Below are 25,117 nucleotides of genomic sequence, written 5' to 3' on the forward strand. Positions count from 1 at the left end.
ATTTGTTTGTTTGTTTTCTGCAAATTCAATATATCTAAATTTAGATTATTTGATTATTATACAGATACAAATATCTACAATTGCGTTTCAACGGTTACCAGGTTTTATAACCGTTTGCGTTAACCGTTATCACGGTTATAATACACGTTTAACATGTGCTTCTACTATAGGAACCCGCTGATTTTACACAGCCCCCCCCCTCAGTTTGAAAATTACAATGTTGGCTTATATGTGGTTTGAAGCACATAGACTCAAAAAGCTCACATGAATTGTACAAGCGAAAAGAAGAAACGGGGTTCGATCATATAATAGCCTCAATGCTTATATTATATTCTCTTAGACGAAGTATACTTAGACTTTATAAGTTACTCAGTAACTCTACTACGTTTGAGTTGAGGTCCTTGAGGTCCCCGATGGTGGATGGGACGTTTCTTGGTGCCATTAGGAGGTACGTACATTCCATGCTCTTGGAAGCTTGGAATGAATAAAGTCTGTGGATAAACCGTAACTACATCGGGACGTTTGTTTGTATGCAAGACTGCCTCTGCGTCTGCCTTGTTCTTATGTAGGCGTTTGCGAAACTTCTTATTAAAAGCCTTCAATACGTCTGGATCATCAAATACCGATGGGAGTAGATCGTATTGTGCACCATCTGCAAACTCTGTTGTGTAGTAAGTCATGTTCTCATGTTTGTACTTCCCCAGAATTTTCTTAAACTCGTAAGACATAAGAGGTGTAGCAGCTTCACGTGTGCGACGAAGGATGATTTCTGTCGTCGGAATTCGATGTGATCCGATTCTAATAGCACTTGAACCGTCAACATTGTTAACTTCGTAAGTTCCGCTCTTCTTATCGGACACTGAAATCTTGAACGGTCCAATGTAATTAGCCGTAAGCACAGTTGAGTCGGAGTTGCGAGCCATAATGTTAACAATGTCGCCCACCTCAAACTCGACTGGTTTTAATCTTCTTAAAATCATTACATCGCTTTTGTCTCTTCTTGAGTGCGATGTCTTTCATCTCAAGGAAAGACGGCATCTCTGGTACGACGCATCTTCTCTAACCATGGTAACACATAATCGTCCTGAGAATCCTTGTTGAAAGGTACTTGTAGTTCACTATAACGGCCCATGAAATAGTGAGCGGGTGTTATACCAGTGACCGAATCCGGTATCTCGTTCATTTGTGTCTGTACCCAGTTAATTGAGTATGGCCACATGTCAGCATCGTCTAGCAATGTTCCAGGCATGAACTCCTTCATCTTTATGTGTCGTACCTCGTTTGCACCTTGTGTCTGAGGCTTGTAAGGTACACCCATATTGTGGCATGATCCCGTAACAAGTAACAGTGTCGTCATGAAACCTCCTGTAAACTCACTACCGTTGTCGGTATATACAATAGCTGGCCAGCCGAAATCTGCGAAACATTTATATTTATGCACTCAGCCACAGTTTGTGTTGATTTATCTTTCAGAAGATATAGCATGTTATATCTTGAAGCAACATCAAACACGCGGCAGATATACTTCCCTTTCGTGTGTTTGGACGTGGGTAGCTCAACCAAATCAATGATAACCTTGTGCCACGGCTCGTCTTCTGATGCACTCCACAATAAGGCATATCCACGTTTGATCCGATTAACTTCGCAGTCGTTGCATTCGTGATACACCTGAGATATATTTTGCTTAAGCTTTGGGTGTACAATCCCGTACCCCTTACAATCTTTCTCAGTCCTAGCTTTATCCATTTTATGAGGTGCATGATTTTGCCTTAACCACGTCAGAATGTCGTCCTCCGATGAACTTGCTGTGTCAAAGTCTGGACGTGAGGATTCCACTACTACATCACTTGGACTTGAAGATTCGTCTGGTCCAATCTCGCCTGAGAGATCGGCCGTGTGAATTCTACTATTGTTGCCCTCCCTGCATACTATTTTTTATGGTCCGCCATTCGGTGCTGTTAACTTATTCATTTCACCTTGATAGCGGACCATGACAAGGTCCCCCTCTTGAAAGTTTACATACTTCTTTTTGTATTTTCGATTGTATGCTGCGCGCATCTTTTCTTGATACTGTGCAACATTATTAGCTAGTTATGGCCTGATGGCTACTTCTAGATTTTGCAGTCGCTCTTTCCAAGATACTGTTGTACTGGGTGCGGTTTCTGGCTCGTTGGAGTCCGTGAGTTGATTCTGTCTGCGACCAAAGTAAACATTAAGGCGCGGTGACTTGTGTCTTCGAGATTGTGGCCCATCTGTACGAATGGAAGTTGTGAACACCAGATACCTGGATTCTGTTCAACGAATTTCCGTAGCAGTGACATGAGGTCTCTGTGTGATCGTTCGTTTGCGCCTAAGACTTTAGGTTGATACGGCCGAGAGACTAAGTGTTGCATTGGCGCTTGTTCAACAACTTTTGCAAGTATGTCGTTAACATATTCAGTGCCTTGGTCCGTTTGTATGGTTTGTGGGAATCCATGTTCACACATGATTGGTACCAGCATGCGTGCTATGGTAGCCGCCGATTTGTCATCATTGGAGGTAAAATGACGTACTAGGAATATATATCAAGCCGTACTATCAAGCCGTACTAACACATGTGTGTGTCCTCTATTGGAATCCAATAGTGGCCCAATGGTGTCCACTTGGACTCTGTCGCTTGGATATGCTGCTGTGATTGATTGTAAGGGATGAAATCCCTTTTTGTGTATCTTATTTTTGAGACATGGTGTGCATCCGTCAATGAACTTGTGTACATGTTGTTGGATATCAGTCCAATCATGTCCATCTACTTGCACCTTGTGGTTTCCTCAAGAGTGTAATGTCTCAGGTTGTGGTATTGCTCGATGATGTTTACCCGTGTCTCATAATCTGTTGCCTGTGGTGCATCCCCAGAGTGAACTGGTTCTGATGCTGCAACGTGTATAGCAGGTTGTTTCCATTTTGGGTCAATGTATGGAGACTTTACCCATATCTTTGCGACTAACGTGACGCCCCACGGGGACTTGCCACAAGTCTTCTGTCCTTCTTTTAGGAAAGTATTGTTTGTGTTTTCCACCAGCATCGGATCTTCTTCTAGTAAAGACAAGAACTTTGGAACCCACGTTGCGTTAGGGTAGTAGGGTGCACTTATCGTGATGCTGGCTGCCTCTTCTATGACTTTGTCAAAGACATCAGGTATGAGTTCCCATGGTGGATTCGTCCATGCATTCACTTCTTGCGCCCACTTTTGTTGTAGCGCATTCTGTTATTTGGTGTAGTATTTATCTGTGTGTGCATTGTGTGCCGATGCAAACAGATCTACTGTGAACTTCCCAAATCTTCGTTCCGTTTCTTGGTAGAATCTGGGATGTACTCCAGTCTATAGCCGAGATGGTTATGGGCATGTTCGTTTCCAAGATGGTGTACTCTTGGCTATTATGTGTTGCCTCATTCGCCTGTTGTAATACTTTTGACTCTTTGGTACTAAAAGTATCTTCATGTAGACGTGACAACATATCTGCCATCTGGTTGTCCTTGCCTGAGACATGTATGATAGAGAAATGGTGGTGGAACGTTTTTGCAATCCAGTTGGCTAGCATTGGATGTAACGTCTGTTGATTGTTGGGGTGTTAGTGGATTATTAATAAAGACTCTGGATATGTTTTGTGCGAAAGCGCGCGCTTCACCCCCGCCTCGTCTTTAGTAATAACTCGTATAAAATAATTAAAATTTGGATATATTTTACTTACTATTATATTGTTGTTGCTTTGCTGCACTTCCGCGGGAAGTGTTTACCGTGCTGTATGGCCCGGTAGCTTGTTGCTTTGTTCCCTGTATTTATGAGGGTTGAAAACGGTGTTTGTTAGTCACGTGTGACGTCGCTTGTACTTATTCCGTTGCGTGAGAACTTATTGTCACCTGTGCTTATTTCGTCATGTGAGGATTTAGTTTCTCGTATGAGATCTCAATGATATGTTCGGTCCTAGTGACGTCACTGATAAAGTTCGGTCTTGTTGACATCACCATGTGGGTTCAGTTTTGTCCCTTATTTGTTGTAGTGACAGATTTGAAATATTGTATTGTACCGAACTTCCGTGATGTGTATGTTACCACTGTGTCTGTTGTATCCATATTGTTACCACTGTGTCTGTTGTACCAAATTCATTCGTGTTTCTTCGACTTACTGTTGTTGTAACGTATTGGACCTTGCTTGCCTCTTGTGTGCTTTGACTCTATGTTCTCACCTTGTGTCTGTAAGCGTGCTTGCCTGCGATTTCGGTGTCTGATCGAATGGTAATTTGTACTTGCTTTGCTCGTCTCTCGTTTGTGCGATCTGTGTTAAACCGTAACTTTGTTGCCTCTTGTGTGCTGTGACTCTATGCTCTCACCTTGTGTCCGTAAGCGTGCTTGCCTGCGATTTCGGTGCCTGATCGAACGGTAGTTTGTGCTTGCTTTGCTCGACTCTCGTTTGTGATTGCTTTGCTCGACTCTCGTTTGTGCGATCTGTGTTAAACCGTAACTTCGTGAGTTTCTTTGGTTAACTGTATATTTGCTTTGTTCTTGGTTGGTTGCCCCTTTGATGTACTGCTTCACTATGTATATGTATGAGCTGTTTGGCTCTCGTGTGTATGGGCTGTTTGACTTTGGTGTGTGCTTGTGTATACGTATCGATCTGAATGACATGTTTACACCCTGTATACGTTACTTGTACTTTGAGCAATTGCTGGTTCTCTTATTTGGGACTATACCCTTGTTTTGCTCTCTTGCTTATTTGATCAGAAAATATGTGTGCTCTGAATTGAGCGTTTTTCTGATTTGGCTGTGGATTCCTTTATTGATCTTCTTGAGCCACTCTATGTGGTCGATCGGAATATTTGTGTGTTACAGGTTGAACCGAATAGAAGTCTCCACATGCTAGTATGTGTGCTTCGGTTGAGTATATTCTACGTCGTGACTGTACATCTAATCCGTATCAGTCGTTGTTTCTGTGTGTATACTATGTGTGTTCTGTAGATTTCAATGTCTGGTTGCATGTTCTGTGTTTCCTAGACGTGTATTCTACTGGTCTCGATATGCCATACAGTATCTATGCTTGGATGGTTATATTGCCCTCCCTAGATTACTATACAGTATCTATGCTTGGGATAGTGTTTTTGCCCGCCCTAGATTACTTGAGCATTCGGAAGATCTCTCTCAATTTCACGTGCTCGTGATTCTTTTGAACTGTTTGTTCTAAGTGTGAAGACCCTTGTGTATTTACAGTTATGTTATGTGTATTTATCACAGGTTGTACCTCTGTAATATACTTGGTAGCGTGCTTGAAATGACCTATATTACTTGTGCATTCTTAAGATCTCTCTCAATTTTACATTCTCTTGCTTGTTTCTATTATTTGTTGTGCGTTATACTATTGACTAGGGTTATGTGTGTTTATCACAGGCTGTACCCCTGTAGTATATATGGTTCCGTGCTTGGAGTGTCCTAGATTACTTATGCATTCTTCAGATCTCTTTCAATTTCACGTGCTCGTGATGCTTCTAAGATTTCTTGTGCTCTATACTAAGATCAGTCAGTGATTTGTCTAATGCATGCTCTGTGTGTGCCTGCGATCTGATGATCTTTATGACACATCTTTTTCTGGTGTTTGCTATTATGTTACCCTTATTACTCGTATACTAATGGGCGGTCTTCAATTTTTAATGATTCTGATCTTATGTGATCGATCGTGCTGTCTTATTGTTCTAACCTAGTGTTACTTGCCCCTTGTGAGTTGTTGTACTGCACAGTAAGCCACCTTTTTGTTTGCCCGTAATTGCGGTTTTAGCTATTAACTATCAAACCCTTATTGTTGAATGGTTCTATAAACTTGTACCATCGTAAGCCTATGTTGTGTGTGTTTGTAAGTGTCTTATCTCGTGTTGTTTCTTAGGGCCCCTGATATCAGTGCATTTTCTTGTTCGATAATCCCCAACATTGATAAATTAATCACCTTGACACCTAATATTCTTTTACACGTTAATATCACTGTTCACTTATTAAGATAACTGTTGCACTTCTGTAACGTATCCAGCTTACTTCTGGAGCACGTTGTTATCTACCTCAGTTGTAGCTCTGAAGTCCTGCTGTTCTCTGTTTCCTTCTCATGTCTTCTACAGTCTCTGTTGTTGGCTTTTGCGTCTCCTGATGACCTTCTTGCTTGTTCCAGCCTCCACTTCTTTGACACAGGTTACTTTAAATCTCTAGAGTTTGTATAAAATAGTAATAAAGGCCATAGCTCTCACACTTACAGTCTTTTCTTCTTTAGTGTGTTAGGCTTATTGATGACTTATCTATAAGGATATTGTAAAAAAAATGTAGAGTATGGAGAGTAGCTGAAAGGTACGAGACAAAATGATACAATAGACCTCTTCTTAAGTACGGTTATCTCAGCTAGGAAAAGTCCCTGGTCTGCGAGAACCGAACTGAGTCTTTATTTGTGTTTTCACTAGCACGCGGGAGTTCCGGTATAGCTTAACGATTCTACCGCTGATATTTCTGATGACTCTAATATCAGAAATATTCCAATGCTAATTTCAAAACTCAGTATTTGATTATTCTGGGTTTTGGGATTTGTATTGACTTTTTGATAATCTGGTCCCTAGATACAATATTATACCGAACTGTGTCTTGTGTGAACATCACTTGATATTAGATTGTTGCTTAGTAAAATTTTATTTCTACACCTCGTGACTCACTCGTGCACGTTGTAACCTCTGGGCTTCGTGATGCTGCTGTGAATTAATTGCAATCTTGTAAGTCTACAACCCCTTCGCCCTTGTTGGCATATCTTGGTTCTTATAAACTATACTTTTGTTGTCTGTCCTATATTTGTTCGAGCATGCTTGTTTTTATTTCATGATCAGACCTTGTGAAAAGAAATGGAGATGACTTGTTGTGTGATTACAGGGTGTTTTTGTGCCACACTACCACCTTTGATATCATGTGTGTCTATGCTAGACTGTGTGGGTACTAATTGTAACCTTATCTTATGCGTCACTTTACCTTAGCCAACTACTGAGCTTTGGTGATTTGTTTGTACATGTCTGAGATTTGACACGTTTCTTTGTGTGACGATCGTGCCTGGTGTATGTTCCAGTCGTCTTTGTATTTTTCACTTAATGCTCATGTGTGAGATGTGGTCGGTGTGTATCGTAATTGTTATTGGTACAGATCATGTGTTGTTGTTTTTCAAGTACTGAATCGTTTTGACTTCCTCAATCGCTATTTGATGCTATGCGCGTCTCGATTGATTCTGTGGGTTGTCTGATTAAAAAAATAATTTTTTTTTGCGGTTGTAATTGTTTGGCACTTCACTTCTTAATACCTGCTGTTGTGTGCTTATTGTACTTTGTGTCTAGGTTATGTATTGCCTATGTAGTCTCGTGGCTGGCTTAACCTATCACTTTGATGTTGTCAATCTTAAACTGTTCCTAATTTTCGAGTCTTTGTGCGTGTGTTATGCCATTTCCCGTGAATTGCATCTTTGTGAGTGTCTTGTATACCATTAGTTGTGTGTGTCTTGTTTCAGGTTTGTGTTCATTTGACTGGAAACTGGTCTTAGCATTTGATCGTGAATTGATCTATTGTTTGTTCAGTTATCTTCTTGAATGACTAGTAGAATGACTAGTTGTTTTATTGTTCTTTCGTCTATTAAGCATGTGCATGCTCTGTTGGTTCCTGGTAGTGGAGATTGTTATACTTCTCCTTGGTGTCTATGCTCATGTCTGACCGAAATGCTTCGAAATGGAGATTTGATGTTTGTAAATCCTACGATCTCTGTGAGTTTTAATATATGTGGTTACGTTTAATGAGGTGTAACTGATTTGTTATTGTCTTTGTGTACCTCTATTGTCTTGTGCTTGTCTTCTTGTGTTTCTGCATGCACAGATGTTCTGATCTGATTCTCTTGTGTCACGTGCATTTTGCTATTGTTTTCTAGGATAGCTGAGTGAAGTGATATGGTGTCTTTTTTTTATCATGACATCAGGATATTTTCTTGTTCGAAAACACAGAAAATCCCCAACATTGATGAAATGATCATTGTGACAGCTCTTCTCTTTTTCCACTGGTTTAACCCCCTTACTTAACCAATTTCCACTGAAACACATTATTGAGCAATTTTATGACAACTCACTGTGTCAATATAACAATATATATGGTTATGGACACGTTACTTGCACCTGTGTGTTTTAGAACACCACGTTCACCTATGTTACAAATGAGCACCCACTTTGGATACCTTGTTACTTGTCGTTTCTCAAGCTGTTGGGATAACTTCTTTCTTGGTTTTCTTTGTGCCCACTTTGCTGCTGACACCTGGTCGTTGAGAGTCTTCTATCCTCTTCCCTTTTGCGGTCCGAGTCTTTCTGGTCTCTTCGTTGACACCTCTTCTGGTCTGGGTCTCTCTTCTTAGTGGTTGGAACTACTTTAATAAGGTTTATATCTTTCTAAGTCACCTAGTGTGTTACTTCACTTCTATTTTCTTCTTGGTTGTAGAGTTGTAAGTTGTTAGACTTACCTAAGTAAGGATATTGTAAAAAATGTAGAGTATGGAGAGTAGCTGAAAGGAGCGAGACAATAGTATACAATAGACCTTTTCTCAAGTACGGTTATCTTAGCTAGGAGAAATCCCTGGTCTGAGAGAACCAAACTGAGTCTTTATTTGTGTTTTCACCAGACTCAGGATTTACTTGAGTGTTTCTCTCACAAGTGGGAGTCCCAGTATAGCTTACCGGTTCTACCGCTAATATTTCTGATGACTGTAATATCAGAAATATTTCAATGCTAATTCCAAAACTCAGTATTTGATTCTTATGTGTTTGGGATTTGGATTGGCTTTTTGATAATCTGGTCCCTAGATGCTACAATCGAGACTGTGAAACTACAGCTATGTCACTGTATCTATAACTTACATACGTATCTAATAACTTTTTTTCCAATTCCATGCACATCAGATTTTACATAACTACATGACCAAATTCGTGTGTACACAAGCGCATATTACGTACTCCATATGTTCACACATATATTGATACTTACACAACCACACCTAGTTTCATACACTACCTCATCGTCTTTGTACCTTATCACACCTAGTACCCCATATCATTGTTTCACTCTGACCCCTTACTAGCATTCCGGTCCCAGCTAGATTGAATTCCTCTTAAATCCGTGTGTGTGTGTATGGTTTGTTTCTCCTGTCGACCTCCTCTGGATGGGGCTAGTCGGTTGGGTTCTTTTAACCCTAAAGTGTCTTGTTGCCCCTGTGTACCTCAATTCCTCGAGTTGATCCTGGTTCCAGCTAGTATCGTCAATGTAGAAGAGTGTATTAAGTCTAGTAGGCTGGTCTTCTCTCAACACCCCACCTTCCATGACTCGTGTTTGATCAAGACTGATTATCCCTTCTTCACGTTTTGTAGTAGGCTGATATGCTTGGTCTGAATCGCTACTGGTAGCACTACTGCTACCCCATAGTATCGTCGGCATATCGCTGTCAGTCTTACTGCTACTAAAACCACTGTCTGAGCTTTGGTGGCTGTCAATGTTAGGCGTTTCCCCGATTGCACCTCTCGACATGGTGTTCCGTAGGTTTCTTTCTATACTGAAATTTCTATTTAAAATTTTCTAGTACGTATGTTGTATTTCTAATCGAATAATCGCAACTACACTATGCTAGTTAAAAATGTAGTAAGTCACGCTCAAATAACTATATCTGAACGTTCTCCTCGAATCATCAGCGAGTCGTTGCGTCTTTATTAGATTATTGAATATAACTAACTAGGACTCTAGTGAGTCATGTGTTCAGTCTCGAACATAAACTAGGTTTATCAGATTATATGATCTGATAACCACAAACTAAGTTTTTCGGATCCTATGATCTGATGAATACAGACTAAGCTTATCAGATCCTAGGATCTAATAATTCTGGTTAAACTAGGGTTTATTTTTCTATATGGTATTACGACCACACGTTGCTTGATCTGTTCAGCTTTTACAATTGACCTTAGTGTCGTCTTGAGTATCACTGTGACGATCGATCTACTATTCAATATGCCAAAAATTGGCAAAAAGAACAACAACAACAACAAGAATATGGACGAAATATTCTGTGGATACTACGCCCTAACGATGAAACACACATTTATTCTTGGGCCAAGCGTGTACTCAGTTACATGACAGATGTGGACAAAGTGCCCTGGACGGACATTTAGGACCGGACCAGAGGACCGGACCAGAGGACCGGACCTAAGGAGATTAGTTCAGGGACCGGACCAGATTTTGGAGTAGAAGATTCGGTGACAGAAGGATGACTCGTCGGATGTCATAATAATTTAGTAGCTAGGAGACGGGTTAACTCTCCAAATATCTGAAGTTTCCACTCTACCACGGAATACTAGGGATCAACCTCGCCAGACATATGGAATCCCTGGTTGCAGCATTGTCCCTGAGTATCGCCTCTTTCCGCGCTTATGGCTTCCATGGTTTCAGCTGGGGACACCCCCGCAACTGACTGCTGCTGTTCAAAATATTCACTCTATCCACACGGCTACATATGGCCTGAATATTATTGCCTGGGCTCCGTCTATATAGAAGGATGCGCTGGACCCCCTGTTTGGGCGCTATAGGTCAGCACTCATCCAAGCAGCAGCCACCATCATGGGCACTAAATACTCTAGGTTTATCCCAAACATCAAACAAACTTACTCCACTTTTGTGGCCTGTTCCCCGTGCAACCATTAGCGGACTACCTCTGGAGGATATGTGGGAAAACAACCCGACTCAATGGCCAGTACAACCCCACTCACCCCACTGACGCAACCCGCCTGGGCCCACGACAAACCATCACTGTGCTTCCCGTACAGTATCTATGCCCACCTGGAAACTGTATACGAAACCGGCCATGTAGCTCTCCGCCGACGCTGTGACGACATTAGAAATAACTCAACGAAACGCTGGTCTAACAAGGAGAACGCGGCAATGGCCCGGCGCCAATACTACTACCAACTGGTCATGGGCAAACCACCAACCTCAAATCGGTCCAAAGCCAGACAGTTTCAACCACTGCTTCGAGCCTACACCAATCTGGCTCTGTGCTTTGATTGTAATGAATACGTACATGTTCACATTGCTCGAATACCGCACCGAGGGCTGCCTCTGCCCTGTTTGCCCCGGTGGCCACAAATTTACCACCAGCCGCTTTACCTGCATCCAACAAGTGATCCGACACATCCTGACGGCCCGAAACTGCATCCCTTTGGCTCTGTCCACCTCTAGCAATTACAAGAGCGCAACGACTTCCACAGTATCTGGACCCGAACACCTTGGATACTTTTTCCAGCATGTAGAACAACCCCCGTACCCACACCCGTCTCTGACACATCAACAGATGTTCCCTTTCCCCAGCGAATCACGTTGGTGAAGTACTACTGATTCCAAATTTTGGTCCAAACCAAGTCATCGCCTTTGTTGGTTCTGCCTATGATACTTCCGATTCAGGCCAACCAGCACATACCGAGTGCATCCGTGGTCTGGTGCGGCATCGGTTCACCCCTAACCTCGCTCCTCCACCGAATTATAACGGATAACCTGATCCTACTCGGCTTTTCGTACTCTGCACTAACACATTCCACGGTACTACACGGTGCAGACCCGATCCGTACCACAGTGGTGGGTACGCCACTTGGTAAGTCAGCAAGCAAATATGTGTACGTGGCACATTCGATGGTGTCAGTTTTTTGTCTGCATCGGCCTGAATTGACCCAGCGCATATCTTCCATCGTCGACTCACTTGGCCCAAGCTTCAAAGGGGAATGTACTGACCACTTCTTCCCATCGATCTTCCCCGAACCACTACAACGGCTATGAGAGCCATACCATATATATATATATATATATATATATATATATATTTACATTGTAACTTATCTCCTTTGAAATAAGCAATACTATCCCTTAAAGACGAAAACAATAGATACGGGTATTTTAACAATTGCCCGTTGTTAGAGAAAATCTCGTCCCACATGCATTCCCAGTGGCACTTCTGACTGAGTTCACTTATTTCAGACTTAACACTCTTTACTACACGGCTTCAAGAGGTTTTTAGGGTATGAAGGGACCTAGTACTACACTGGTACCTCAGGTAGGCAGGCAATCTTGTATCCGGTTTTTGAAACGGTTGCTTGGAGTTCATTGTCGATTGCATTCAGTCCGTGAAAAGGTGGCGACAGCTTTTTCTATAGATACGACACCGGATAACGAAGAGAAGGCAGCAATTCACGTGATTTCTACGCTGGATCTAAACAGCATCCAGAATAGGTTTCTGATCGGGATGGCCATTTGAAAACGCCGACGCATGTGCAGAAGGCCACGGCAATTATTCATCTCATTCGTAGACAACTCAGCCAACTACGTGAATTTTCAATGGCGAGTTTTTACTTGTCTATCGCCAATGACACGATCCCGGCGTCGTCGGGAGTGTAATCTCTTGAGCAACAGGTAGCGCCTACATCGCAATCACAATTTGGCTCCTCTGTATCTAAAGCAGGTATGGACGACACCAACTAATCAGTTACCTAACAGTGTGATGGACTAGATAAAGCAAATTAGCACCGTGAAATGCAAAATTGGCCGTACGAAGTCGATTCTTCAAACAACATCTTACGATAGTGTACACGTTTCTCGTAGAGAGCGGGTGTTGAAACAAGCTCAAAATCGAGCACAAGAAATCAGATACGGGAGAAGATGCTACAGCTGTGGTGAAATCGCCAGGTAGATATATTTTGCAACCGGTGGATTTACATTTGGCAATGGAAACTTCCCAGAATCTGTCGTCGTCGGCTAAGTGTTCTTTTGATTCCATTTCGCAGAGTGACATAATCTCCACGACAACAGCCTAATTAAGGACAAGTAGCAGTGCATTTATTTCGTGACAACCTACAACGCCATCATCGTCCACGCTTATCCGTGCCAGGATAATACAAATGTTCCTATTGATACGGTTGCATATCGCATGCACTTCCCTAGTCATCACGATCGCTACTTAAAGGACCCACAAGATGTGAAACAATGTAAGATATCAACACTCACGTGTAGCATCTAGAGACCAGATTATCAAAAAGCCAATCCAAATCCCAAAACCCAGGATCATCAAAAATTGAGTTTTGGAGTTAAGATTGCAATATTTCTGATATTAGAGTCATCAGAAATATTAGCGGTAGGACCGGTAAGCTATACCGAGACTCCCGCGTGTGAGAGAAACACTCAAGTAAATTCTGAGTCTGGTGAAAGCACATATAAAGACTCAGTTCGGTTCTCTCAGACTAGAGACTTTTCTTAGCTGAGATAACCGTACTTAAGAAGAGGTCTATTGTATTCCTTGGCTTGTACCTCTCAGCTACTCTCCATACTCTACAAGTCTCTTTGATCTCGCGCTATCAATATGCCTACTGTGAGCTCTAAGGATATTAAGATCACCACTATTATCGAATCGAAAGGTCGACTGGCTTCCTGGAAAAACTCAGACCATTCTACCCGTGAATTGCAAAGGAATCCCAACAATATTGACCGATCCGACTCCGTCTAGAGGCAACCGATGGACACCCAAGGAAATCGCTGAGGCATATCGGATTATCAACCGCACCTTATCTCCACTGCTGCAGACGGAGATCAACCAATTCATTGATAAGCCTTGAGAAGCTTTTGCCGCACTGAAACGCAAGTTTGAAGCCCTGACCGAAGATGATGTCCAGACATTAAAAGGGAAACTGAACCGCATCACGCAAGATCGGAACGAATCTTACGCCAGTCTTATCAGTCGTCTCAACACGGCATTTGTGAAAGCCGGAGGTTCGAAGTCCTAACAACAGACTATGCGCTATTATACGGCAGGCTGTAAACGACGATAATCAGACTCTTAAGATTGCGTTGAAGACACCCGCTATGATGGTCATGTCGTATGATGAGCTCACCACGTATCTCATCGCGTTGGATCCAGACGAAAGTTACCCATTGACCATTGTGCAAGGTGCACATGCAGCTATATCGACAGGAATTTGTGCATTCTGCAACAATCGTGGTCATTCTATCGTACAATGCCGTAAGCTACAAGCGTAAATCAAATCATATGTTGCTGGTAACTCACATAATCAGGGTCGTGACCAAGACGGTCGTAAACCTTACTATTGACGGATTGACAAGTCTGGTCCTCGTCAAGACAAGATAGATTACATATACATGTCGAAGAATAATGACAGATCTGATTTAAATCGTAGCTACCGTACATGTGCTGAACGTTTCACCAGAAACAACCGCTATCAATACTGCCACGCAAATCACGATGATCATGACAGACAGGACTAATGAGTAAATACAATCGACGCGACTACGATGATGGTAGATATTTTCGAGATACTCGACATTCACAAGACAGTGACAGAAAATACCGATCCCAGAGCAAAAAGGCAGACAGGACAAAGCAATGTCAGCACAAGTATCCGATGACCAGGTATCTGCTAGCAGACAGATTGCATTCTCCACAATTGACCCTACAATAGACAACAAGGAAGTGAACGATCAGTCAGACAGAGATTCCAGAGGTGGGTACTGACTAGCTTGCGATAGTTGCGCCACCATTCTCGTACTTCCCTGTAAGTATCACAAGCATCATCTCATCCGCAACGTGCGCATTAATGACTAGTATTCGCACGAAGTAACTGATGGTACAATCATTTATCCGAAGTATGTAGCTCAGCTAGGAAACTTGGAGGACGTACTCATCGACATGGCATTCAAAACTGCACTACTAAGTATCAGTCTACTCTCAGCGCGACACTACTCATTTGAATTCACCAACAACATAATGTACATATTGCTACCAAGCTTTGGAACCATAACAGTACATGAAAAGCACAGAATATGCTGCGTACACATCGACAACATAGCTATGACTACAGTGGAACCATCGCTGGAGAAAGCCAACCCGATTTTTTTGGCACAACAGGCTCGCGTACCCCAGCTAAAGTCTTCGCGGACATAATAGGACCGTTCGCAACATCAATAGGATCCAATATACACTCTGTATCAATTATAGGCGACTTTTCTAGCATGGCCAAAGAGTATCCGATCCGCGATCTGAAAGCAACAACAATTCTGGATGCTATGTTACACACATTCGATGAACGGTATATTTTAACTCATCGCCGAGTTCAGTGCATATAAATGGATCGAGGCCCACAGTTTACAGCAAACGTAACATGCTTGCGTATTTGGGATACTGCTCAAGGTACGCAGCTACGGCCACGCCACAATACCATGGCAAGGTAGAGAGACTGCAGGCTACACTGGTCCCAAGAATGCTTGCAAACTGAAGTATGCACGTCTACCGACTACTATGTGAGCTGAATCACTGATTCAAACTACCAACATATACAATGCTATACCCGCTAACGAGAAGAGCTCATCCTCATACGAAAAATTTACAGGATACGCATTTCCGATAGATATGTTCAGAACATTCGGGTGTCACATCGCATACAAGAACCGGGATCCAGACGGCGAACTCGACGATAAAGCACGAGATGGTATTCTCCTTGCGCAACCCTTGGACACAACACCGGACTTGTATCGTATATACTCACCTCTGACCAAGCGTATAATACAGAGCCGAGACGTCTATATTCGAAGACGAATTCTTTGTAGAACCGCTATCGCACCACCAGACACTACGAACAGCAGTACACTCCTACAAATCGAGAATAGCGATTTCCAAACAGGCGCAAGGACAACATCGACTACGGAAGATATGCTTAGCCAACGAGCCCAGCCAACTGTGACACAAAAAGTCGAGCAACTCAAAACAACTACAAATAACTTCATCGTCAACTCAACCAGCTGAAAGCGAAGTACATACCGTTGAGTCAAAGGCTCCTGCAGCGACTACCAAAACACAATACGATCTCGAAGCAACTATAGCTAGAAGAACGGCAGAAGGCCGTCAAGTCTCTCGAGAACTGCGAGAAGAGACGATCTCCTAGCACTACACACACTGTTAATTCAGCAACTGCAGCAATGGAACCGAAAACATACAGGTATATATGAGATGTCAAACACAGCCGATTGGGAGGAATCAGCACGTTGGAGATGGAGAGCTTGGTGATACATCGCAAGGCATTCACTCTAGTTGACAACAAACCACAAGAGAAGTCATTTCCCCTTCCCTCGATGGGTATTCAAGGCCAAAACGGAGGAATCAGGACAAGTCACACGACCCAAATTGCGTCTGAACGTAGCAGCATTCAATGCAGAGCAGGGAGTCGATTACGTTGAAAGCTATGCCCCAGTAGTAGGCAAGGAAACACTCAGGATTTGTCTAGCTCTAATGGCACACTATGACATGGACATTCGACAATACGATACACCCTCGGCCTACCTCACTCAAAAACTGGATATCTTTAGCTACATGCGAGTGCCGAAAGGATACGATCTCATCGAACAGCTACTGGACCCGTCTGAGAGACAATTATTCGAAAGGCACAAACAAGGAGACACGAAGCTCAAGCTCGTATGTCGAGTTGACCGCTGCGTATACGGTCTACCACCTAGCGGACACTACTGGTTTAAAGCTATCCATCGGTTTGCTATACAACACAGTTATGAACAAGCACAATCGGATGGAGCGCTGTTCATCAAACAAACGCACAGACTTGCTTCATTGTTGTACACGTAGATGACAAAATTGCAGCATGCCAGAGTAAGACTGACGGACAGAAACTAGCTGACGCAATGAAAGGCGAATCGAACACTGTTGAATTGGGCATACCGTCGTGGTTTCTCAAGTGCCAAGTGGGAATATACCCTGGAAGTACGTCTTCATCAACGACAATACCAAAGAGAAATATTGCAGGAATATGGATTGATAGACTGTAAACCAGCATGGGTGCCAATTCTAGAATCGGACTATGAAGTAGCAGACAAACACGCCATTCTCCCTAAAAAACCGGCCAGTTCAGACGTCCCAACAATCACACAATACAAGAAGCGAGTGGATCAGCTACGTTACCTTGTAGGTCGAACACGAGTGAATATATGCCTTGCTGTTTCGATCATAAGTCGCTATCTGATAGCACCGCAGTACCACCACTTCTGAGGTGCCAAGCGCTGTATGAAGTATCTCGCTGGTACTCAAGACTTAGGACTCGAATACACGAACAAAGAACTATGTATTCCCTATCTGAGTGCAGACAGTAGCTTCGCTAGCGATGACAACGAGACGATCCACCACCGGGCGAGTGAGCATTATAGCAGGTGCACCCTTCATGTGGAGAACAAACTTGCAACGGCTAGTAACGTCTACAGCAGAGGCATAATACGTCGCACAGTCTGATACAGCCAAAGACGCAGTATGGGCTAGGAATCTTTTCACGGAATTCGGCATTCAGCTCGTAGAACTCACCACCATAAAACATGACAACATGTCAGCAATACTGACGGGAAATAGTATCACGAAATCAAACCGTACGAAGTATGTCGATCTACGATATAATCGCATCAGAGAACTCACATCGAACAACACCATCAAGCTAAAATAAATACCATAAGAACAGCTACTCAGCGATTTCTTCACGAAGCTTCTCAGCCGAGAGAAGTTTACCGACATACGCGACCGACTAATGACTCGGATGCCAGTATCAACTTAGTTCAATTTATAATGAAGGTAAGTATTCTAAGATAAGCAGGTGCCAAATGCTTTGTGTTTTTATTTCTGACTGCAAACTATACAGATATATCGTACCTTGTAAAAAGAGTGTGTACAAACCGTGTGTATTATATGTAAAAAAGAAATTATAAATAATGTACACACAATATATAGCCTTTTACTATAAAATTGAGGGCGAGTGAGAGCCTACAGGTCTCAGGCCAGATTTTACAGCAAGAAACCCTCTTTGATTTATGGAAGTCAACAGAGATAGCTCACTCCCGAGAGCTAATCAAGTTGCTTAAACTAATCTCGAGAATTGAGTCAATACTCATAAGGTTTTTCAACGAACTCCCGAGAGTGGATTAAGTCTGCCAACCGCGACATTCTATTAATAGCTGTTGTTCTATACGAGTCGCAATCTATGCAGAAAGACGTCATGTGATCAGCGTGAGATTTTGTTGCAGAGAAGTTGAAATAAAATAGCATCGAAGTGTTAAAGTGTTCTGCATAAAAGTTCTCATACTGACCATATGAGCATTTGCCCTGGCCAGCCTAAGCGGCTGAACACAAGCACAAACACCTAGAGCATAAAACCAAAGGTGAGGTCAGGAATAAATACATACACTTGTACTTTTTAAAGTCTACTGCATTGCACTCTAACATCAACATACACTTGCACCCCTTTGATGTCTATGAGCAGGTTTGCCATGACTCTCTGGAACTATGCTGTGAGAAAATGTAGTCCAAACGAAGCTGACTTGAATAAGTACTGCGCTCCTCTCCACGAGAATGTGAAGAAGTGTTGGCTTGCTTCGTCTACTAGGTAGTGGTGGAACCTTCCTGTGTGATCTAACATTGAAAATAACTGTACTCATTGTAGGTTGTATAGTCCTTCCTTTAATTTCGGAAACACAGACTTATCTTGTTCGTACCGGTAATTGATCTCTCGTAAGTTTAGACAAGCTCCTACTTTCTTGACGAGACCTGGTTGGTCATCTTCACCTGTTGATCACAACGGTATATTCACTGTTGCTGGTGTAGTTCGTTTGTATATGTGCCCATCTGTAAGCCACTTCCCTAAATTTTCGTCTGTTTCCGGAATATACTTGCGAGGTACAAAATTGACTTTAGCGTGCCTCATTTGTCTGACATTAATTTCATTTGCAGGTACTGTGACTGCGGAGCCTGGTAGGTTGCAATGTACGTCAGGAGTTAGGTTCGCATTTGTGTCTAAGAGGTCTGCCAGTGACTCTCCGAAACCTTCTATTCCTATTTTGCATCTGTTGGTACAAGTGGATTGATTAATCCTGCTATGTATATGCCTATGTATGATAGAATGTCCATACTGAGAAGTATTGGTGCCTTCTCATCTGGGAGGTCCAACACTTCAAAAATTGGGAGGTATTCCTTCCTCCGCAATTAATGTCCCATACTTGGGTTGACCCTGTGCGTTGTATTCTTGCATCTGTTTGTGCTAATTGTATAGAACCCGGTTGCGCTCTAACCGAGAAATAAAGATCAGTTACAACACTCTTGTCCATACATGAGCGTTGTGCGCCCCAGTCTACTAATGCATTGTATGTATTGCCATTAATTTGTATGTCAATATGTATTCGTTGGTCTCGTGGTACGGGGAGTGAGGATAAAGGTTGGGAATTTATATCATTTGCATATGTTAACAACGCTTCTTCATGTCGCTTCTGACGCTCTCTTAGCAACCGATCTCCTTGCACTTTGGCTGCCGTTCTTATGCTTGCTTCAGTAGGAGAGTGAAACACCAATGCGCTCAGTGCACACCTCGATGTCGTTCAGTGTCTTGTTCTGCATGTCACTGAGAAACTTCTCTAACAGATAGTCTACTGGGTGATGTCCGAGTCTGTCAATAATGGGTCTGTTGAATTGTTCAGGATCCTTGGAGTGCTTGTGTAGCATCTAGGGACCAGATTATCAAAAAGCCAATCCAAAACCCAAAACCCAGGATCATTAAATATTGAGTTTTGGAATTAAGATTGCAATGTTTCTGATATTAGAGTTATCAGAAATATTAGCGGTAGAACAGATCAGCTATACCGGGACTCCGCGTGTGAAAGAAACACTCAAGTTAATCCCGAGTCTAGTGAAAACACACAAAAAGACCCAGTTCAGTTCTCTCAGACCAGGGACTTTTCCTAGCTGAGACAACCGTACTTGAGCAGAGGTCTATTGTACCCCTTAGCCGGTATCGTTCAGCTACTCTCTATACTCTATATTTTTTACAATATCCTTACTAAAAGTCAAGTAGCTTACACTCAACAAACACACAGAAGAGAAACGAGGGACTGCTAGTATATATTAGAAGTCTCGAAGAACTTTCTTTATAAGAAGAAGACGAGACGAGGCCCCAACAGAGGAACAAAGTCGCTCTAACCACCACGGAAGGGAATAAATAGAAGGAGGTTAGAAGTGGAAAGGCAGCAGGAGAACAGTTGAAGAGGTGAAGAAAACTTTGTTCTCTGTCCACCAAGAAAAACAAGCAGGTAATTATATCGTGTTCCTGTGCAGGGTCCAAAAGGATCGAGGTAAAAGTATTGTGTACAGTGTGAGACTCTTAAAAACAAGTATTCAGGAATAGAGAGAAGGACAGAAAGTATCAAGGTCAAGGTGGGACGAAAAGGTGTGAGCGAGTTAAAAAAAATAAGCTGTCACATTGATAAAATCATCAATGTTGGGGTTTCTCGAACAAGAAAAACACACTGACGTCAACACTTAGAAAAGACATTGCCCCTCAACCATAGACTCTATACAAAAGAACAATAGACTCTCTATACAAAAGAGACATACATCAGCACACAAAATAACATGGTCACAGTGGTACAGAGTAAACAAACATGCGAACATCGAATGCACAAAGGCGTTTAGGCAAGTAATGTCATGAAAGCTTAACATTGTCAAATACAAAGAACCTCATTATCATAGACTAACAAATAAGAAGGCCGCAGTCTCAATCGCTCATAGAAGCACAGTCCGAACAATTAGATCAAGGGCATCAGCTTTAAATTGAGATCGAAAAGGAGACAAGACACACATGCAACAGCAAGAGTGAACTTTATTTAGTCAAGTATCCTAACTTTAGATTAAGAGATCTTACACAACATAAAGAAGGATTTAACCCACCTGATTCACATGTAACACACACAAACATCTGATGAAGATCAGAAATCGTGTACCAGCAAAATATGCACACAATCAAGACACAATCTGGCACATATCGCTTGCACACAACATAGTATCGCCACACAACAGTGGTATATCCAGAGTAACGAACTGAACCCAGTTTGATCAGGTATCAACCATACTAAAGAAAAGGATCACAACGAGATTGAGGACAGAACTCGAAGGCACATATCTAAGAAACAGACATCAGCTATAGAGATAATATGGACGCATCATAACATATAATATAAACACATAATCGCAACATATGATCAATCAGATCAAGCAATCAAGCAAACAACAAACGTCCACTCTGAAGAGATTGAGATCGCACTTTAAGATCAAAGATCAAATAGTAAGCAATCCAGCAGCTATACAAATACTACCAATGCACGGAGAAATCACACGATCAATCAAGCCAGCATCCACAAGATTGACTAAACATAAAACAGATCAAGTGAACGCACATAAATAAGTGAATAAAGCGAATATCGATTGAGATGCACATGGCCATCACAGACAAATAAGTGAATGGGAACCTAGCAAAAGTACTTGAGTAGTACTGACTATTAGCGCACAAAACGATTACAGGCAAGCAGGTTAATACATACCAGTATACAACAATCACCAGACAATTAGTCTGGGTGGTAACAAGAAGGGTGAGTAACACTGCGCACTTATCTCATCACACATTGAACCTGACATCGGAGGTGAGACCTGCACACAAAATCACACACAAGTGCCAAGGGAATCATAGGTGGGAAGCATTCATGTATATAATACATAGAACACGCCAAGTGACACCACACACACAACAGTTCGGTACACACACAACGTACAAGGTACAGTAACTAGGACCGAACATCAAGGGGTGACGTCAGTAGGACCGAACATCAAGGGGTGCCGTCACTAGAACAGAACATCTCAATGAGATATCACGTGAGAAAATAATTTCTCACATGACGAAATAATCACAAGTAAGTCCACGCGTGACGAAATAAGCTTGACTAACAAACACCGTTTAACCCCTCATAAACACAGGGAACAAAGCAAAAAGCTACCGTACCATACATAACGGTAAACACTTCCCGGGGAAGTGCAGCGAAGCAACAACACTATAATAGTAAGTAAAAAAACTTCGAAAATTATTTATTTCATACGAATTAATACTAAAGACAAGGGGGTGAAGCGCGCATCGCACAAAATATGGCAACAGTCTTTATTAATAACCTGCAATACCCACACACAATCACAGATATCTCAAGATGCCAACGGCAACCAGAGCAAGCGTGTATGGTGGTGAAGAAGGGAGTGTGGGCACGGATAGTGCAAGTGCCAACCCAATGGGGGGGGGGGGGGGGGACAAGCCCAGGCAGTGGCTCCGGCCAGCCTACACCGGCTGGGGTACCCATACTAATTTCAGCTATGCGTCAAGAAATAAACAAAAGAATTTGCCAAGGCAACATTTCCTGGTTAGTAGGTTTGTTTCCAAATAGGAACAACCAACAGCAGTGCCTATACCGACTCTACACATGATGAGAGTAGGCATTCATGACCAACAGCCAGAACGACGTATGCCACTCGTGAATGCGGAGCTCAGACGAAGATATGATTTAGCTATCAATGATTGTGGAGACGAAGATGAGGATGAATCCATTCAAATAAGTCAATACATTAATGAGTTAGAGCTCATGCGTTCACGCTTAGGCGACCAGACAAACGAACCACCTCTCGCAAAACTACTAAGACATCATAATTTCCTAAACTCCCTGAAGATAGTGACTTTAGAATGGAAAATTGCGAAGACATCATAGAGTTCACTACGCGGCGATGTAGTGACCTATTCCTAACAAAGTCCATGCCACTGTGTCAGTACTCCGCACTAGTAAGAAACCCATTAGATTCCACTGATGTAGCGGAGAAGACCAAGTCAGTACTCAATAACTTGAGAGATTCTGAGACGCATACAACCAAGCACTTCAAGGAACCTAAGCAATTCAATAGAATCATTATTGGCAGACTCAGGCCTCACCCAGTAGACTATCTGTTATAGAAGCTTCTCAATGACATGCAGAACAAGAAGCTGAACGTCGAAGTGCGCACAGAGCGTGCACATAAGACTATGGCGATGTTAGAGGAGCGGTACCGCAACTCAAACAAGGAACCCATACACTTCCAACTCCTTAAAGTACAAAGATACCAAGCACTTATGTACTACGGACAACAAGCACAGGTGGATGCTCTCATCAAGGCAGACAAGCAACCTGATGGAAGTGAGGGGCACTTATCAGATATAGAACACACTAAGTTTCATACTATGACTGAGGCAAGCATAAGAGCGGAGTCCAAGGTGCAAAGAGACCGAATGCCAAGGGAACAGTTGCGAGTGCAGAACAAGCGTCAAAACACGCAGACAACCAACCACGCTGAGAGTAGTACACTACCGCTACTAACAAAAGGCATAAACCAGATAACGGTGCACCCAATCAAACCAAACCAATAGGACAAGCCCAAGAGAAGAAAGGGGAACGCGAGGAGCGCGCATGTCCTTATTGTAAGGTGATGCCAGCCCCACATCGCTTCAGTCAATGTCCCATGAAGGCGTCGAATCAGACCACGCAGGCTGAGGAGCGTGTTTGAAATGATGTGCAAGTAGCACGACTGTTCATTACCTCCGGTAAAGTAAAAGACATCACAGATGGTGATGAGCACTGAGATAACTAGTGGGCGGAAGCGAACATGATTGATCTGGCTGACAGTCTAAATGTAAATGCAGATGAAGTGACGTTGTTAATAAATTTAAATGATATAAATTACCAACCTTTGGACCAACGAATACACATTGACATACAAATTAATGGCAATACATACAATACACTAGTAGACTCGGGTGCACAACGCTTATGTATGGATAGGATTGTAGTAACTAATCTTTATTTCTCGGTTAGAGCGCGACCGGGTTCTATACAATTAGCACAAACAGATGCAAGAATACAACGCACAGGGTCAACCCAAGTATGGGACATTAATTGCGGAGGAAGAAAAACCTCTCAATGTTTTGAAGTGTTGGACCTTTAGACAAGTAGGCACCCATACTTCTCAGTATTGACATTCTACCATACATCGGCATATACATAGCAGGATTAATCAATCCAATTGTACCAACAGATGCAAAATGGGAATAGAAGGTTTCGGAGAGTCACTGGCAGACCTCTTAGACACAAATGCGAACCTACCTCCTGACGTACATTGCAATCTACCAGGCTGCACAGCCACAGTGCCTGCAAACGAAATTAATGTCAAACGAATGAGGCACGCTAAAGTCAATTTTGTACCTAACAATTATATTCCGCAAATGAACGAAAATGTACAAAAGTGGCATACAGATGGGCACATATACAAACGAACCACACCAACAGCAGTGAATCTACCGTTGTTATCAACAAGTGAACATGTCCAAACCCAATAGTTTTTGCTACCAAAATTAAAGGAAGGACTATACAACCTACAATGAGTACAGTTATTTTCAATGTTAGATCACACAGGAAGGTTCCACCACTACCTAGTAGACGAAGCAAGCCAACACTTCTTCACATTCTCGTGGATAGGAGCGCAATACTCATCCAAGTCAGCGCCGTTTGGACTACACTCACTCACAGCGCAGTTCCAGAGAGTCATGGCAGTTCCAGAGAGTCATGGCAAACCTGCCCATATACATCAAAGGTATGCAAGTGTATGTAGATGACAATCATTGCGAGTCTTACAGAATAATAACACCGCAAGACAGTTCGCGAAGTAATCAAGCGACTGAATGGAGCAAACTTCGGACTTAATCACAACAAGTGTGCATTCGCGGTCAAAGTGGTCAACATTCTAGGGGTGAAAGTCGCCACCTAGGGACTCAAAGCGGATCCTGAGAAACAAAAAAGGTTGATGGACTGGTCACTACACAGAACAAAAAGAGATCTGCACAAAGCGGCGGGACTCGCAAACTATATGCGTGACCATGTCACCAACTTTTCCCACACAACGAAACACTTCCGGAAATAATGCAGGGAAAATGAACCAGAACATATCCATGTTATGGACTCCGGAACTCAAAACGAAGTGTAAGAACTCAAAAACCCCATCGCATGTTCGGCGACACTAGCATACCCTGTTGATGGGGTACCATTTCAAATAGTGAACGATGCTAGTGACTATGGCAAAGAA

General features: G+C 42.6%; 3 protein-coding genes across 3 annotated transcripts; 1 reads left to right on the forward strand and 2 right to left on the reverse strand.

Moving 5' to 3' along the window:
• Window positions 1-365: 365 nt before the first annotated feature.
• SARC_03449 (hypothetical protein) lies at window positions 366-923 on the reverse strand (the record flags this gene model as incomplete). The annotated part of the gene is made up of 1 exon (XM_014302752.1): window positions 366-923. The coding sequence occupies one exon, from the start codon at window positions 921-923 to the stop codon at window positions 366-368; it is 558 nt and encodes a 185-aa protein (XP_014158227.1).
• A 7,551-nt stretch (window positions 924-8,474) lies between these two features.
• On the reverse strand, window positions 8,475-9,594 carry SARC_03450 (hypothetical protein; the record flags this gene model as incomplete). Its single annotated transcript, XM_014302753.1, has 2 exons — window positions 8,475-8,536; window positions 9,384-9,594. 2 exons carry the CDS (start codon window positions 9,592-9,594, stop codon window positions 8,475-8,477), a joined length of 273 nt encoding a protein of 90 aa, XP_014158228.1.
• A 13,379-nt stretch (window positions 9,595-22,973) lies between these two features.
• SARC_03451 (hypothetical protein) lies at window positions 22,974-23,545 on the forward strand (the record flags this gene model as incomplete). The annotated part of the gene is made up of 2 exons (XM_014302754.1): window positions 22,974-23,340; window positions 23,376-23,545. The coding sequence occupies 2 exons, from the start codon at window positions 22,974-22,976 to the stop codon at window positions 23,543-23,545; spliced, it is 537 nt and encodes a 178-aa protein (XP_014158229.1).
• Between the last annotated feature and the right edge of the window lie 1,572 nt (window positions 23,546-25,117).

The sequence above is a fragment of the Sphaeroforma arctica genome (genome assembly GCF_001186125.1).
Source record: "Sphaeroforma arctica JP610 unplaced genomic scaffold supercont1.176, whole genome shotgun sequence".
NCBI lineage: Eukaryota > Ichthyosporea > Ichthyophonida > Sphaeroforma > Sphaeroforma arctica.